Source organism: Penaeus monodon, chromosome 26, assembly GCF_015228065.2.
Source record: "Penaeus monodon isolate SGIC_2016 chromosome 26, NSTDA_Pmon_1, whole genome shotgun sequence".
Classification (NCBI taxonomy): domain Eukaryota; kingdom Metazoa; phylum Arthropoda; class Malacostraca; order Decapoda; family Penaeidae; genus Penaeus; species Penaeus monodon.
The window spans coordinates 9,524,031-9,541,059 of NC_051411.1; the positions used below are offsets into that span (position 1 = coordinate 9,524,031).

The 17,029-nt window shown below is 46.2% G+C and overlaps 1 protein-coding gene across 2 annotated transcripts in view; it reads right to left on the reverse strand.

Moving 5' to 3' along the window:
• Positions 1 to 5,150: 5,150 nt before the first annotated feature.
• The window catches only part of LOC119589898, a 47,768-nt gene continuing 35,889 nt past the window's right edge, over positions 5,151 to 17,029 (reverse strand). For both annotated transcript variants that reach the window (XM_037938538.1, XM_037938537.1), the window contains exons 6-7: positions 8,773 to 8,926; positions 5,151 to 7,388 (exon numbers count right to left, since the gene is read on the reverse strand). In XM_037938538.1, coding sequence (XP_037794466.1) covers positions 6,265 to 7,388; positions 8,773 to 8,926 — 1,278 coding nt within the window. In that variant the 3' untranslated portion in view covers positions 5,151 to 6,264. The remainder of the gene's footprint in view (positions 7,389 to 8,772; positions 8,927 to 17,029) is intronic.

The window sequence follows — 17,029 nt, forward strand, 5'->3', positions numbered from 1 at the left end:
TACAAAGTAATTTTATTACATGGCCTAAATGTTAACAAAAATAGGTGCCCGTGTGTTAATCGATGACTCGTTGAAAGGGAGTTATAGCGTAGCCCACCTTGTAAAATCAAATGCAGAGAGATGTTCGTTTTTATGAATGATGTAAATAAATTTCAGGTCATTGGGATTGATGTTGACGTCTGAAGTTCCAACACAATAATTATGTATAAAAGTGAGGCTTTTAATAATATGATATAAAAGCGACAGACATAAATACATAGCATTAAAAAAAAAACATTATTACATCAGATGAAAAGAAGAGGCCACACGCGCGAAATTGATGCTACATTACTTTGAATTATTAATCGCTTTAGATATCCGAAAGGTTTACCAAAGAAAATATTACATATCCAAAGCATCGCGTGTGGGTGAGTTGCCAGTTCAGCGATTAGTGCAAACATTTGCGGAATGCTTCATCATCTTGTTCCATTAAAAGCTAATTCTTTGCGTTGGGGCTCGTAAGACGCGTCGTGTAGATGACAGGAATAATAATAATGATAATCCATTATTTGATCTGTTTAGCAGCGAGACGAGAGTATTCAAAACACGTGCCCGGCAGAGAAACAAAAGAGCATCAAGAAATTACAACAACGAAAAGATTACGGGGAAAAGAAGATTTTTTTTTAAATAGACTTTAAATTGGTTTTGGTGGTTTTCGGGTTTTGAAGATCCCGCGCAGATTTTGAAAAAGTTTAAAGGCTATTTTCAACAGATCTTATGATGAATAGTATTGGATTTAAAAGATTCTGAACAGATATTGATGCTGATTAAAAACAAAAAAGAAAAGAAAAGTGGGTTATAAATTATGAACAGTCCTTGCATATATGGTGAAGATTATGAACAGTCCTTGAACATAATGCGAAGATTATGAACAGACCTTGAACAAAATTTCAAGATTATGAACATAATGCGAAGATTATGAACAGACCTTGGATATGTTGCAAAGATTATGAACAGACCTTGAACATATTGTGAAGATTCTGAACAGACCTTGAACAAATTTTCAAGATTATGAACATGTTGCGAAAATTATGAACCTTCACTCTCTGTCTATCTATCTATCTATGTCTTACTCTCTATATATTTATCTATCGCTCAGAGAGGAGGGTAGAGCGGTAAATGAATAGACAGTAAGATAAATAGATAGAGAAAGAGAGAGAGAGATTAAAGTAGATAGAATAAGATATATATATATATATATATATATATATATATATATATATATATATATATATATATATATATATTGTGTGTGTGTGTGTAAATATATATATATATATATATATATATATATATATATATATATATATATATATATATATAAGCTTATATAACACACACACACACACGCGCACACACACAAACACACACACACACACACACTCACACTCACACTCAACCTCACACACACTGTGTTGTGTGTGTGTGTGTGTGTGTGTGTGTGTGTGTGTGTGTGTGTGTGTGTGTGTGTGTGTGTGTGTGTGTGGTGTGTGTATATATATATATATATATATATATATATATATATATATATATATATATATATATATATATATATATATATATATATATATATAGTTCTAGGATGCGGTGCCGTAACCATCGTAACCCACGTACCGAGCTTGGCAGCAAGGACAAGTAAGTAGAACGTTAGCACGCATGTCAGAGTTACATCTCAAAGGTTGTTTTAGAGATTTGACTATATTGTTAGTGTTGGTGAACAGACAAAAGTGAATTTAATTTGAGGGTAATTATTTTTAACAGTTGCTTCGTGATTTCAAAACTTGAACTACCCATGTACGGTGGTTTAACAGATCCATGTTTGTTTGTTTTTTGAACAGTAGGGGAAGTGGGTTGGTTTGAGAATATTTTACAAAGAAAAGTTTTAGTAATTTCATCAATTAAGAACTATGGATAACAATTAGTTGTAAAGAATTCTTTAAGAATTTTTTTTTCGTCATGAAAAGTTGACCAATTGCTACACAGGTTATATGCTCAATTGATTAGAGTTTTGATGCTGTTAATTTTGTATAAATATAGAATGTAGCTAAGGAGTTGAAGTCCGAGGATAGTGAAGGTTGGCTTTCGGTAAATGCTTGTATGGAAGGTGCCATTATTATAGATGATTAGCGTGTCCAAAAAAAAGGTAATTGATTGTTTTCCTGCATCTCACAGGTAAATTTGATGCTCGGGTGTTTCAAGCTGAGATAGTTCAGAAAAAGGTTTACGTGTGATGGGTGTTTGAAAAGGAGAAAGGTATCATCGACGTATCGACGATAATGAACGGGTTTAAATTCAGGCGGGCATTGTTCAAGTTATCTTCATAATAGCAAAGGAATGCATTAGCGTAAGAAGGGCCTAATGGGGAACCCATCGCTATTTGACTATATAAACAACCATCAAAAGTAAAAAAAAAAAAAAAAAAAAAAAACGAGTAATAGGCTGCAATCTCAAGTAATTTTTTGAGTCATTGAGATTTGTGCTTTTAGATTGTTGACTAAATCTGTGGCTTCATGAAGGCGAACATTCGTGAACAATGACTCCACATCGAAACTTGCCCTGGTGATGAAATGTTGAAGCTTCAGGGATGTAATTTCATTCATAAAGGTAGCAGAATTTATGATTGTGTACTGACTGGTGGTGAGAGGGGATAGGAACCAGGAATTTTACAGTGTTATAGTTAAAAGTACCAATCGAAGAAATAATGGGTCTTAAGAGGTCTAGAGCCAGAAGTCAAAAGAAAATTATATGTATTTTCATTAATGAATGCTTTGATGGTACGGAATAGTCTTTTTAACATCTAGGTATAATAGGATATAGTATAATAGGATTTAGAATATTCATGATCTTTTGTTTATCTTTTATGATTTCATTACGCCTATGTATATATATATACATTTTTTTTTTTTACGTATGTATAATTTTGTTCAGAACCAAAAATCTATATCCATTAATGTCTAACTGACTTTTTCTGCGGTTCCTTTTGACAATTTAGTGATGATAGAGGTTTAGTTTTTGCCTTCGCAACGTTTAACAAACATGAAATTTTGCACGACTGTGTTAGTCTACCTCTTCATACTTAAGATACGGCGCCTGAGTGGCAAGCCTATTACGGAGTAGATATATGTATATATCTGTGTGTGTGTGTGTGTGTGTGTGTGTGTATACTGTACATATATTTATGTATACATATGGATATATATGAATATATATATATATATATATATATATATATATATATATATATATATACATTGTATATATGTATATATGCAAATATATGTATATACATATATGTGTGTGTGTGCGTGTGTGTGTGTGTTTGTGTGTGTGTGTGTGTGTGTGTGTGTGTGTGTGTGTGTGTGTGTGTGTGTGTGTGTGTGTGTGTGTGTGTGTGTGTGTGTGTTGAGCGTCTGTTCTCTGTGAGATCGTAAGCAGGCAGGTATATTCATATCCATTTATCATGTCTCGTATATATCTTGACAGTACATCCATATTTGTACACTTCTGTCCGATTTATAAGCTCGATTCACCTTCCTAATGTGTCTTTTGTGTGTTAGTGTTTGTTACGCATTTGTATTAATAACGTGTATTTCTTATTTTTGTGTCTGTTTGTCTATAGGTTTGCTTGTTTATGCATATTTCCATTATTTTGTAATGATATTTTTTTAAAATGGTGTGAAATGATACCCTGCATGAGAGACATTATTTAATGCATACCAAGTAAAGTTGAAAACATCAACATATTTAACAATATTATGTTAATATATTTTATATAATAAAGCAATTTTTCTTGTTCTGGCTCTCGCAACATCATTCGAACAAGACAATAACCTTTCACATTCTATCATTTTTTTACACAAAATCTGTTAACAAATGGTACAAAACCTGGGATAAGAGGTCACACAAGGTCACACAAGGTCGGGGAAGGAATGTCTGTCGTGTCCTGGGCCACAGATACACCGTCAAAGAGATCGATAACTGTTTGCCATCCAGAGGACACTAAACCTGCGCTATTTACAACACGAAGGGATTGATCGCTTCGCTTATGTGACTTGCTGTGTACTGATTGGCCGTCGGAAGTAAGTGGGAACCAATCACAGGTGTAGCTGCCTTAGATGGACCAATGAGAACTGCCGAGGTGTGTGGGGGAGGAGCCAACGTGGAGGTGCCAAAGCAGAGGTGCCTGGCCAGGGGTGCCAATACAACCTCTCGCGCGTGCGCTCTCGCTATCTCTCTCTCTCTCTCTCTCTTTCTCTCTCTTTGGCCCGGAATCGGTGTCGCAAGTTGAGAATCTCCGCCTCTGATTCAAGGCATGGCATGTTGAGGGAGTTTTTATTAGTTGTCAAAGGAATGTGTATCGTTGAAGGATTCAAGGGCTGGTGTTTATACAGAAGAGAATTACTGAAGGGTCTTTGTAAATATTTGCCTTTTTCGGCAAAAAAATAAGCTATCAAGAAAAGGAAAACTTACAGACTATTTTCTCAAACAATTCAATTGTAATTAGATGCAAATGAAGTTTCACATGTAAAACAACAGAAAACTTCAAATGGAGAGAAATTTCATCGGGTGACCGGGCTAATAAACGCGCAAGAATCTGTATAAATATTCATCTTTTCGACAATCACCTGGCCCCACTCTAAAAAAATGATCTTAATGAAAGAATTAATCACTCATTATAGAATGGAATCAAGGAAGTCGCTGCAAAAATTGTACTAGGAACAGGGAAGCCAGCGGCTGCAAGGGGAAGAGGGAGGGAGAGGAGGGAGGCAGGGAGAGGAGGGAGGCGGGAGAGGGAGGGAGAGGAGGAGGCAGGGAGAGGGAGAGTAGAAGAGGGAGGGAGGCAGGGAGAGGGAGAATGACGGAGGGAGGCAGGGAGAGGGAGGGAGGGAGAGGAGGGAGGCAGGGAGAGGGAGAGGAGAGGAGAGGAGGGGAAGAGGGAGGGAGGGAGTAGAGGGAAGGGTAGGAGGGAGGGAGGGAGGACGGGAGACATAGGAGGGAGAGGAGTGGGAGGTAGAAGAGGGAAGGATAGGAGGGAGGGAGGGAGGGATAGGAGGGAGGGAAAAGACGGAGGGATAGGAGCGAGGGGAAAGAGGGAGGGAAGAGGGAGAGAGAGGGAGGAATAAGAGGGAAGGGTACGAAGGAGGGAGGGATATTAGGGAGGGAGGGAGAAGAGGTCATGACAGGAGGGCGAGAGGAGCGTCGACCTCGACGGGTTTAGAGTACTGAGTGCGGTGGCGGTTGTGGTCTCACTACTGTCAAATACTGTACTGTGTAGAAATCTTTCTTTTTTCTGACTAGTTTTGGCATCGAAATACAAAATAAAAATAAAAAACTGACTAGCATAAAAATCATATAGAACTATTTGTTGATATGCATGTATATGAGCAGATTGCCTTAGAGTTACCATAAAACTCTCGTGAATTCTTAACACTAAAGGATAGAGATTCTGGAGATCGACATTTACAAACAACCTGAAGTTTTCAGGAGATAAAAGGGGAAGACGAGGTGCTCATTTCGCTCTTCCTTTGTTTCAGGACGAGGGGGTTTCGCGCCAGGAAGCCCCCGGTTTAAAATCCTCAGCAAAACAAATGCCGAATTGGCCCTTTTTTTTGGCGCCATGTGTACATTCGTTCATTGTCCTTCGAATCAGTTTTAATGTGTTCGCTGATCCATTATTTGGTCTTTTATTGTCATGCTTGCTGCTTACTCTTTCATTATGACTAAGATTGCCATTATGAACCTGGGCATTGTTGCCTTGCTTGCTGCACACTTCACATCATCAACAGAGTTTAAGAAATGAAGTCGCTCATGCCGAACGCAGCGCGGACATGTTCGGCCGCACATGCCGCCAGCGGTTGGTAATCTTTTTAGTCACGTAAGCCACTTTCGCGGTGGAACGGACCCCTTGCAGGAGCGGGAACCTGGGAAGGAGCGAAGTGCATGTGAGACAACGTCATGCGCCGCGCCGGTCTCCGCCGCGCTCAACTGAGGGGAGAAGAGGCTGTGGTGGCGGCCAGCTGATGACAGGGAAGCAGGGACTTCCCCTCACATGCTGGGAACTGATTATCTGTCTTCCCCTCGCGACCCGGGAACGTATTTGATTGGCTGGGAGACACACAGAACGATGACGTGTACACGGTGACGTCATAGCTCGGCAGCGCCCCATTGGCGGAGTCGTCGTGAGCGGCGTAAGCGCGCGACTCATTGGCGTAATTGGCGTAATCATTGGCCGGAGGGAACACGAACCGCGGACACGTCGCTTCCCGCCCGCCGCCGCCGCAGAAGCCCGCCACGCTCGGAGAACCGCTCTCCTCGTGCTGCTGCTGCTGTTGATGCTGTTGATGCTGCTGCTGATGCTGCTGATGCTGCAACCGAGCCGAGGACGGCGCGTGCTGCTGCAGGGAGGGAGACAGCAGCCTCTCCGAGAGTCTGGGGTCGTCCAAAATGGCGGCCGAGCTCGTGACGGGGAGAGAGTTGGGCGTGGCGGGCGTGGGCGGATTGGGCGTCGAGAAGGAGGGCGTGCTGGGGATGGCCATGGTGGGCGTGTGCGGGAGGGAGAGCGACGGCGTGGGCGGCGCGTAGGGCTGGTGCGTGAGGGCGCCGCTGCCCAGGTCCAGCAGCGTGGGCGGGGACCGCTGCTCGGCCGCCCCGTCCTTCCAGGAAGCAGTCGCCGATGATGTCGTCGATGCACTGCAGGAACTTCTGCGCCGTGGCCTCGGGCAGCGCGTGCGGCGCCGGCTCCTCCCGCTTGCGGAACGGATGCTCCAGCGCGAAGATGTCCTGCGGCTGGAACGCCTCCTCGAACGGGAACATGGACTCGGCCTCCGTCTGCGGGTCCAGCTTCACGTCGCAGCCGAAGTTCTGCGCGCCGCCGCTGTAGTAGTGCTGGGCGGGCAGGGGCGGCGGGCGCGCGTGCTCGCCGCCGCCCAGGCCCGCGTCGCACCACACGCCGCCGTCGGGCGCGGGCGTGGTCTGCCAGCCGTCGCCGCCGAAGGGCTCTACCCGGAAGGCGGGCGGCGCGTGCAGGCCCCACTCGCCGGGTAGGCTGGTGGGCGGCGTCCAGTTGAGGGGAGGCGGGTGGAAGGCCCCCGAGGGCGGCGCGGGGCTGCGGTACACTTGCGGGCGCGCGGCGTCCATGCGGTGCATGTCGTGGGCGTCCGGCTGGTGCGGGTGCGGGAAGTAGGGGTCGAGGGGCGTCTGCGGGTGCGGGAAAGCCGCCTTGGGCACCAGCACGCCGCCCATGGGTGCAGCGGGCGAGCCGGTCATGCCCATGGCGCCCACACCAACCTTCCCGCAGGTACATTCGAAGGGCGGGCACGAGCACACGTCCACAGCGAGGTTGCCTCCTGCGCAGAGAGAGGGACTTCGGGTTAGAACATCTAATACATTACGGAGGAAAAATGATAAAAAACAACAAGAAAAAACTATATATATATATATATACTATATATATATATATATATATATATATATATATATATATATATATATATATATATATATATATGTATGTATGTATGTATGTATGTATGTATATAAACGTGAATAAAATCAAGGTTCACCAGAACGTAACCGATTTACTGGGCTCCTAATACGGACGTCATTCAAAGTGCTTGTACCGAAATGGCAGAACTACGGAAGCAGGACAAGGGAAGACAGAGCGAGCGCAAGCATCCAAGAGAAATTATCTATCCACCAGTTTCTTTGCGTATCTGGATGGTTCTCTGTCTATCTAACCGCCCTACCTACATCCAACATTATCCTATTCATCCACACATTCGCACACATTCATTTCTCTAACTTATAGATATACACACATCAAAACACTTGAATACAAACACACACGTCCTAATGCCCAACCGACACACACACACACACACACACACACACACACACACACACACACACACACACACACACACACACACACACACACACACACACACACACACACACACACACACACACACACACACACACACACACGCACACACACAAACACCAATATACGAACACACGCGTACACCAACCCAACGCCAGCACCTACATTTCATACGCACACAAACTTCCATCTCTCTACCTACCACACATGCAACGCACACACATAAATAAGGATGACACTAGACTCGATTATTCTCTCTACAGCCATTTAGGAAAGGCGCACGGTCGGCCACTGAAGCTAATCAATCTACAACAAAAATTCTACAGAGTTTATACGGACTGTCGCCCTCTCCAGTGCAGTGGATAGATGGCATTAAACCTAAACCTAGTTTTGACGGTTGTTTTTGTAAAACCTCGGTGAGGATGACGAGGGGGAGATAGTGAAATATGATGATAGCAATATGTGATGATAACATTTGATGCTCATGATTATGTTATAGTGATAACATGCGATTATCACATATTGTGATGACATATAATGACATACGATAATCATGATATATCATGATGGCAACATATGATGACATTATAATGACCACGATATATGGCAACATATGGACGATCACGATATCTGGCAACATATGAAGATATATGATGAACATGACATATTATGATGACACCATATGTTGACATATGAATATCAAGAGATATGGTGACAACCTATGATGATATATAATAATCACATCTTGCAGTAAAAATGTATGGTGATAACATATGGTGGATTAATTAGTACTGATAACATGTGATGATGACAACATATGATGACAACAACATAAATAGCCAACATACCGTGGGCGTTGTCGGGCAGAAGGGGTGGCGGGAGGGTGCGGGGCAGTTTGGCGGGCGGAGGGGCGCCCACTTGACTGACGGATGGGTTGGCGGCGCCCAGATCCAGCACGGTTGAAGTCGCGGGCGGCAGGGATCTCTTTACGCCCGTCACTACCTGTGGGCGTGAGCGAGGGAGGGTGGGGATTAGCTGGAGCCTTTTCTTTATCGCCCAGGCGGGGGAAGGGATGGCCACGAGGGCTTGTTTGCATTTCAAGGCAATATATCAAATGTTATATTACATCAGACAGTCATATATTAACGCACACACTTACACACACTCACACACACACACACACGCACACGCACACACACACACAAACACATATACTCAAGCACAGGTGCGTCCACTATGCGATAGAGAGACAATCGGGGATGAGAGAGAGAGAGAGAGACGAGAGAGAGAGAGAGAGAGAGAGAGAGAGAGAGAGAGAGAGAGAGAGAGAGAGAGAGAGAGAGAGAGAGAGAGAGAGAGAGAGAGAGAGAGAGAGAGAGAGAGAGAGAGAGATGAATGGAGGAAGCAGGCAAGCAGGTAGAGAGACAAAAGGACACGCAATGAGGCACAGAGAGCCCCCCCCCCCCTCTGCCGAGAGCACAGCGAGCGCCGAGAGCGCCGTCGAGGCCGGACCGCGGGCTGGCACAGCCGGGGGGGCGAGGGGTCGGCCAGAGGCAACAGTTGATCACGGTTCCCATTCTCTGGGCCCCCTCCTAATTGAAGCCCCTCGGGTACCTATTCCTCTTATCTTTCGCAATATTTCCCGCATTTCTCGCCTCTTTCCGCTCTCCAGCAGAAGCAGCAGCGCACCGTGGATGTATGCGTCGCGCCCTTGCAAGGGGGACGAGCCGATGCTGCCGAAGTGTCGCCGTTAAAAAATGCGTGAAAATTCCCCTCGTGGTCACCGCGCGGCGTCGTTATGTGTGACCAACAAAGGTGGTTGGAGCGTCGCCGTATTATCCTCTTGTTGGTGTTGTGTTTACTGTTTGTGCCGCTCGCCGTCACCCACTGGACGCCCGCCCTCACGCCCACTAATAGTCGGTGGGCGCCCATCCTCACGGATTCCCTCTTACTATCAATATCTTCGCCCTCGCGGCCGACAGTTATGTTGTACTTCCATAGCCTTTCCTTCAGCGCCCACGCAGCCAGCATCGCCTGGCCACCCACACTAGCCCCGCTCCTCGCCCGCCAGCCGCCCGCGCTGCGCACATTATCTTTCGGCTATTCACACCCATTCGCCAGGTCGCCCTTCGCCCGCCCACGCTGCTCGCCCTACCTCACCCCACCCGCACTCATCCGAGGTGTCGAAGGGAGCGCCAGCACAATTAGCGGCGATGGGTATCGCTGTGGAGTCATTAGTAAGAGTCAAGAGATACGTTGTCACAGCGACCGATCCCCCGACGAGTGTCTCTGCGCAGCGACCCGAACCACACTCTTTCGCCCACGAAGGAGTCCGGCGCTTAACCGCTAAACACCCCCGAATGTAGCGCTGTTTACTCGGACCATTTTCATCTGAACGCGAATGCTACAGCTGATACATGGCCGCCTAAAATTTTCCGTCTCAGTTAAAGTTACATACAAATGTTCCTAAATCTTCGCTCTGTAAACATGATACTTATTTGTGTAGTCTATGGAGCTCGTAAATAACCCCAGCGTTCTATTCGGACACTGAGCGGAACATTCTGCACTAGATGGTACAATTTGTAAATAAACGTAACGCGCCGTATCCCCTAATTAAGCACCCAATTGACATACAATTAAACTACCAAATTCCAATTTTGTATTACCAGACTAAATCTACTGTGCGGCTTCACATTGCCAGAAAAAAGTAGTTAAACTTAATAAATCAATGCATAATAGGTCGGATTAATAATTATATGACTAAAATCAAGAAAAGACACTAAGTGATACATATGCGGAGTAACACCCCCCCCCCCCAACCCCATCTGTTACGAGTGATAACACGAGCATGAAAACATTACGACCCCCCCTCCCCCCACTCCCCCCACAACATCCATCTAACCACGTGTTACTCTTCGCGCGTACAGCTGACACGTCCCCCTCCCCCCCCTCCCCCTCCCCCCGCCCTCCTTCTGCTCCAACCCTCCCCCCTTCCCTTCCTCCCTCCCCCCTCCTCCCTCTCCATTCCCCTCCCCTACCCGTGTACCCCGTCCCTCCCTCTTTCCATCCCCTCCTGCGTCACAATGTAGGTGCTTGTGACGGCAGTGTGACGACATGCACGCTGCCCTGAACCCTGTAACGTCATGCATTGAGGACATCAGGCCCTACACACACACACACACACACACACACACACACACACACACACACACACACACACACACACACACACACACACACACACACACACACATTTTTTTTTTCTTTCTTTCTTTTATTTTTTTTCACAAATGTGTGTGTGTGAATGTAAATGTTCAGAACACTATATATCGAATAATAATAATTATATACATATTAAAAAAAAAAAAAAAAAAAAAAAAAAAAAAAAAAAAATATATATATATATATATATATATATATATATATATATATATATATATATACATACATATATATACACATATATATTCTTAACAATCTCAAACTCCCCTTTTTAAAAACCAATCACGAATTCCATAGAAACCCACGCCCTATCGCATCCACGCAAGGCAAACACACAAACACACAAACAAACACAAACACAAACACAAACACACAAACACAAACACACAAACACAAACACACAAACACAAATACTAAAGCCAAGCTGCCTCATAAACACGTTCTCCATTATTTTTCGTTAGTCCCAAATAATGTTCAGTGATGACAAAGTAACGTCCAATAACGTTAAGCCGTAACACGTATGAATTATTCTTTGTGACGTAATAATTCCTCATATCCTTATCCACGACCTCTCGCGGCATGTGGGGAGTGTGGTATGTGGTATGTGGTTTGGGGTTTGTTGTGGGTGGTATGTGGTGCGTGGTTGGGGTGTGTGGTATGTGGTTGGGGTGTGTGGTATGTGGTTGGGGTTTGTTTTTTTGCGGTATGTGGTGCGTGTTATGTGGTTGGGGTATGTGGTTTGTGATATGGGTATGTAGTTAGGGTTTGTTATGAGTGATATGTGGATGTGGTATGTGGTTTGAGGTTGGGTATGTGGTATGTGGTTTAGGGTTTGTTGTGCGTCATATGTGGCGCATGGTATGTGGTATGTGGTAGTATTTTGTTGTGTTTGGTATACTGTTGGTATATAAATGGTGTGGGGATTGATGTATGTGGTATGTGGTTTGTGATATGTTGTGTCTGGTATATGGTTCGCGGTATGTGGTTTATAGACTGGATTTTGAGGCGTATGCTGTTCTATGTTGCCATGATGTGCGGTTGTGCTATGCCGTTCCAGTGTCGTGAAACTGTGCTGCACTATTGTATGCTATGTTGTGTTATGTTCTTGTTCATGTTGTTCTGCTATGTTGTATTTGTGTTATTTCGATATCATGAGGAAGAAATGAGGTAGAAGAGAAGGAGAAAAATAAAAAATAAAATAGAAATACATAGAAAAAATTAAAAAAATGAAAAAACGAAAACAATATATGAGAAGGGAATAGAGAAAATCGATAAAGTAAAGAATAGGGAAAAGTGAAGATAAATAGAGAGACAGAGAAGTGAATAAATCAGTGGAAAGGCGATTGAAAGATAAGTAAATAGAAAAAGGGGGCAAATATGACGCTATATGCAGAATGAAATGATAAAGAGAGAGAGAAAAAAAAATATCGGAATTAAAAGATAGATAGATAGATAGATAGATGGATAGATGGACGAATAGATAAATAGAGAGACATAAATTGATAGACTGAGAAATATATTGATTAATAGATAGATAGATGGACAGTTAGCTAGACGGATAGATGGATGGATAGACAGATGGATGGATAGATAGTTAAATAAATAGATAGATAGATAAAAAACGTAAATAGATAGATGGATAGATATGCAAATGGATGGATGGATGGATGAATGGATAGATAGATAAATAGAGAGAGAGAGATTGACAGATAGATAGATAGATAGGTGGATAGATAAATAAATAAATAGATAGATGGATAGATAGTTCAATAAATAGATAGATAATTAATTAGATAGATAGATGGATGGATAGATATATGGATGGATTTATACGTGTAGATAGATAGATACATAGGTAAGCAGGTAGGTAGGTGGGTAGATAGACAGAAAGATGGTGATACATAGATAGATAGGTAAATAGATAGATAGATAAGAGAGAGAGAGAGAGAGAGAGAGAGAGAGAGAGAGAGAGAGAGAGAGACAGACAGAGAGAGACAGAGAGAGAGAGACAGACAGACAGACAGAGAGACAGAGAGACGGAAAGACAAAAACAAAGACAGAACCAGAGAGCTTCAGAGAAACGGAGAAAGAGAGAGAAAGCAAGAAAGAGTGGATAGAAAGAGCGAAAGAGAGAGGAAGAGAGAGAGAGAGAGAGGGGCAAGGGGCAGCCTCAGAGTACACTAGGAGGCCGCCAGTTACGTCTGTCAAAGTCAATTTTCTTCATGATGATAAAACTTGTGAGAGCGAAACCCTTTCTGAGTGCTGTGTTGGGGAGCCATGTTGACGGCCATGTTGTGGGACTAGGTCGACGCTCAGGTTAAGACCGGCATAGCGAGGGTATGTTGACAGGAGAATCCGTGGACGAGCGTGGACGGGAGCGAGCATTGCATGTTGGTTCCATGGGGCTATGTTGTAAAAATCGGGTCAAAGTTCGTGATGGGAACCTGTTGCCAAGTCTCGTCAATTTTTAGAAATAGTTTGTGACAAGTATGTCGAAGAATTATGATTTTCTTTTCTCTCTCTCTCTCTCTCTCTCTCTCTCTCTCTCTCTCTCTCTCTCTCTCTTCTCCCTCTCTCTCCTCCTCTCTCTCTCTCTCTCTCTCTCTCTCTCTCTCTCTCTCTCTCTCTCTCTCTCTCTCTCTCTCTCTCTCTCTCTCTTCTTTACTATACTACTATGCGCGTAAGAATCTGACTAGGGCAAGAATAAATGAATAAAGATAGGTAAACGGATAAAGAATTGGAGAGAAAAAAAAAATCAATAACATCTGAAAAAAGTGACTCAAACGGCACCGTGCCTGAGAGCTAAAAAAAAAATAAAACAGTGCCGGGAAAATCAGTAGTGGGTACGTTATGAATCCGCAGTGCCCGTGGGAACGCGCCCGTGCCCAGCGCCGCCCTCGAATTGCCTCCCTCTCCCCCCCTCACACCCTAACCCCCCTCTGCTCCCCTCCCCCTCCTTTCCTCTCGCTATACCCTCCTCATCCTCCTTTCCCTCTACTCCCCCCTCCCCCCCCTCCCCCCGCATCTTTCCCCTCAGTTTCTCCCGGTCTTTATGGTCACGACCCCCCCTCCGCCCCTCTCCCCTCGCCCTCCTCCCCCCCCCACACCCTACGCCCGCCTCTTCCTCCCTCTTTATATCCTCCTTCTCCTTTATCTCCCCCTATCTCCCTCCCCTATTTGCTCCTCCCCTCTTTCGCTTTGCGGTGCCACTTCCTGGCTTTTCTCCGGGGGGGGGGGGGTACAGGGGTTGGAGATGGGGGGAGGGGAGGAGGTACTGTGGTATTGGAATCTTTAATTAGCTAATCAAAAGGGGGGGGGGGGGGGGGGGGGGGGCGGGGGGGGGGGGGGAAAGGGAGGAAGGGGAGGGGAGGGGGGAAAGGGAAGGAGGGGGGGGAAAGGGGAAAGGGGGGGAGGGAAGGGAAAGGAGGGGGGGAAAAGGGGGGGAGGAAGGGGGAAGGGGGAAAAGGGGGGAGGAGGAAGGGAAAAGAGAAAGAGGAAAGAGGGGGGAGGAAGGGGAGTAGAAGGGGGAGGGAAGAAAAAAGAGGAAGAGGGGAGAGAGGAGAAAAAGGAGGGGGGGGAAGAGAAAAGGAGAGAAGGGGGGGAGAAAAAATTGGGAGAAGAGAGAGAAGAGAGGGGAAAAGGGGGGGGGAGAGGGAAAGGAGAGAGAGAAAAGGAGAGAGGAGAGAGGGGGAGGGAGGAGAAGAGAGAGGAGAGAGAGAGAGAGAGAGAGGAGGGGAAAAAGAGGGGGGAGAGAGAGAGAGAGAGAGAGAGAGAGAAATGGGGAGAGAGGGATAGGGAGAGAGGGGAGAGAGAGAGAGAGAGAGAGAGAGAGAGAGAGAGAGAGAGAGAGAGAGGAAAATAGGTAAAAGATCGAACAAAAATCACAAAAAATAGCGAAAAGAGAAAAGAGAAAATAAGAGAGGGAGAGAGAGAGAGAGAGAAAAAGAGAGGAGAGAAAGAGAAGGAGGGGGAGGAGAAGAGAGGAGAGAGAGGAAAGAAAAAAGAGAGAGAGGGGAGAGAGAGAGAGAGAGGAAAATAAAAAAAAATGGAAAGAAAGAGAAGGCGAGGAAGGGGGAGGGGGGTGGGGGGGGGGGGAGCTGAGGGGAGGGAGGGAGGGAGGGAGGGGGAAGATAGGAGTGAAGGGAGCTCAGTAAGGGGGGAGGGGGAGTTAAAAGAGGAGGGGAAGGGGCAGGGAAAGGGGAAGGGGGAAGGGAGGGAAGGGCATCGAGCCGCGAGGTCTGTCCTTGCGTAATTTCTGTGGCCTCCAGTGAGTGGCCTACAAGCTTGTTCTCACATCACTTTTGCTTATTGGTGTTGTGTCCCGTTGAGAGGCCTCTCTGGCTGTCTCGCCACAAGGGGGGTGGGGGTACAAACGCTTGGGGGGAGGGGGGAGAGGGGGTGGGGAGAGGGGGTGGGGGAGGGAGAGGGGGAGAGGGGGAGAGGGGAAATGAGAGAGGGGGAATGGAGGAAGGGGGAAAATGAGGGAATTGGGGAAGAGGGAGAGGGGAAAAGGAAGAAAAAAGGAAGGAATGAGGGGGAGGGGATAAGAAGGAAAGAGGAAAACGGGAATGAATGGGAGAGGGTGTGAGGGAGAAGAAAGATGGGGATAGGGGGAAATGGAGAATAAAGGGTAGAGAGACGTGGAAAGAAGGAAGAAAGGAGGAAGGGTGTGTGAAGAGAGAAAAGGGAGCGGGAAAGGGGGAGTGGAGAAGGGGGAGAGAAAGAGGGGAGACCGAGGGGGGGGGAGAGTGAAGGAGATCCTGGTGACATTCTTGTCCATCAAACGTACCCCCTCCCCCTTCCCCTCCTCCTCCTCCCTACCCCCTTCCCCTCCTCCTCCCTTCCCCCTCTCCCTCCTCCTCCCCTTCCCCCTTCCCCTCCTCCTCCCTTCCCCCTTCCCCTCTTTCTCCCTTCCCCCTTACCTCCTCCTCCCCTCCCCCTACCCCACCTCCTCCTCTACCCCCCTACCCTTTACTCACCCAACGTACCACAGTGACCTTTGCTGGCCACGGCCTCACAAAAAAACAAACAAACAAACAAATAAACAGACAAACAAGTAAACAAAGGAACAAATAAAAAAAATGAACCGCATTCTCGGCTGGCTGTTACCACTGCCACCCTTACCCCCCGCTTTCTTCCCATCAAGTCATCATTAGAATTATTTAGATCTGCATCTCATAAAATGCGTGCAGTGCGGATCTCCCTGGCAATGGGCAGTGGGCAGTGGGCAGTGGGCAGGAGATAGACGGCAGTGGGCAGTGGGGGGCAGGAGATAGACGGCAGTGGGCAGTGGGCAGGAGATAGACGGCAGTGGGCAGTGGGCAGGAGATAGACGGCAGTGGGCAGTGGGCAGTGGGCAGGAGATAGACGGCAGTGGGCAGTGGGTAGCGAAGAGTGGGTAACCAGTAACGGTAGGTGGGCAGAGGGTGTTCCTTAATGATGTCTCCCCAATGGCCTCTCTCTCTCGCGCTCTCGCTCTCTCTCTCTCTCTCTCTCTCTCTCTCTCTCTCTCTCTCTCTCTCTCTCTCTCTCTCTCTCTCTCCTCTCTCTCTCTCTCTCTCTTTCGCTCTCCTACTCCTCTCTCTCGCTCTCCTACTCCTTTCTCTCGCTCTAACTACTCTCCTGTCTGTCTCTGTCTCTCTCTCTCTCTCTCTCTCTCTCTCTCTCTCTCTCTCTCTCTCTCTCCTCTCTCTCTCTCTCTCTCTCTCTCTCTCTCTCTCTCTTTCTCTCCCCCTCTCTCTCTCGCCCCCTCTCTATCTCGCTCCCTCTCTCTCTTCCCTCCCCCTCCCCCCGCCCCTCCCTCCAGAGGCTGAGTCAAGGATGCTTAAACTCTTAGCAAAGGACTCAGAGGCCTCCTTCGCTCGCTCTCTCACACCGTTCATT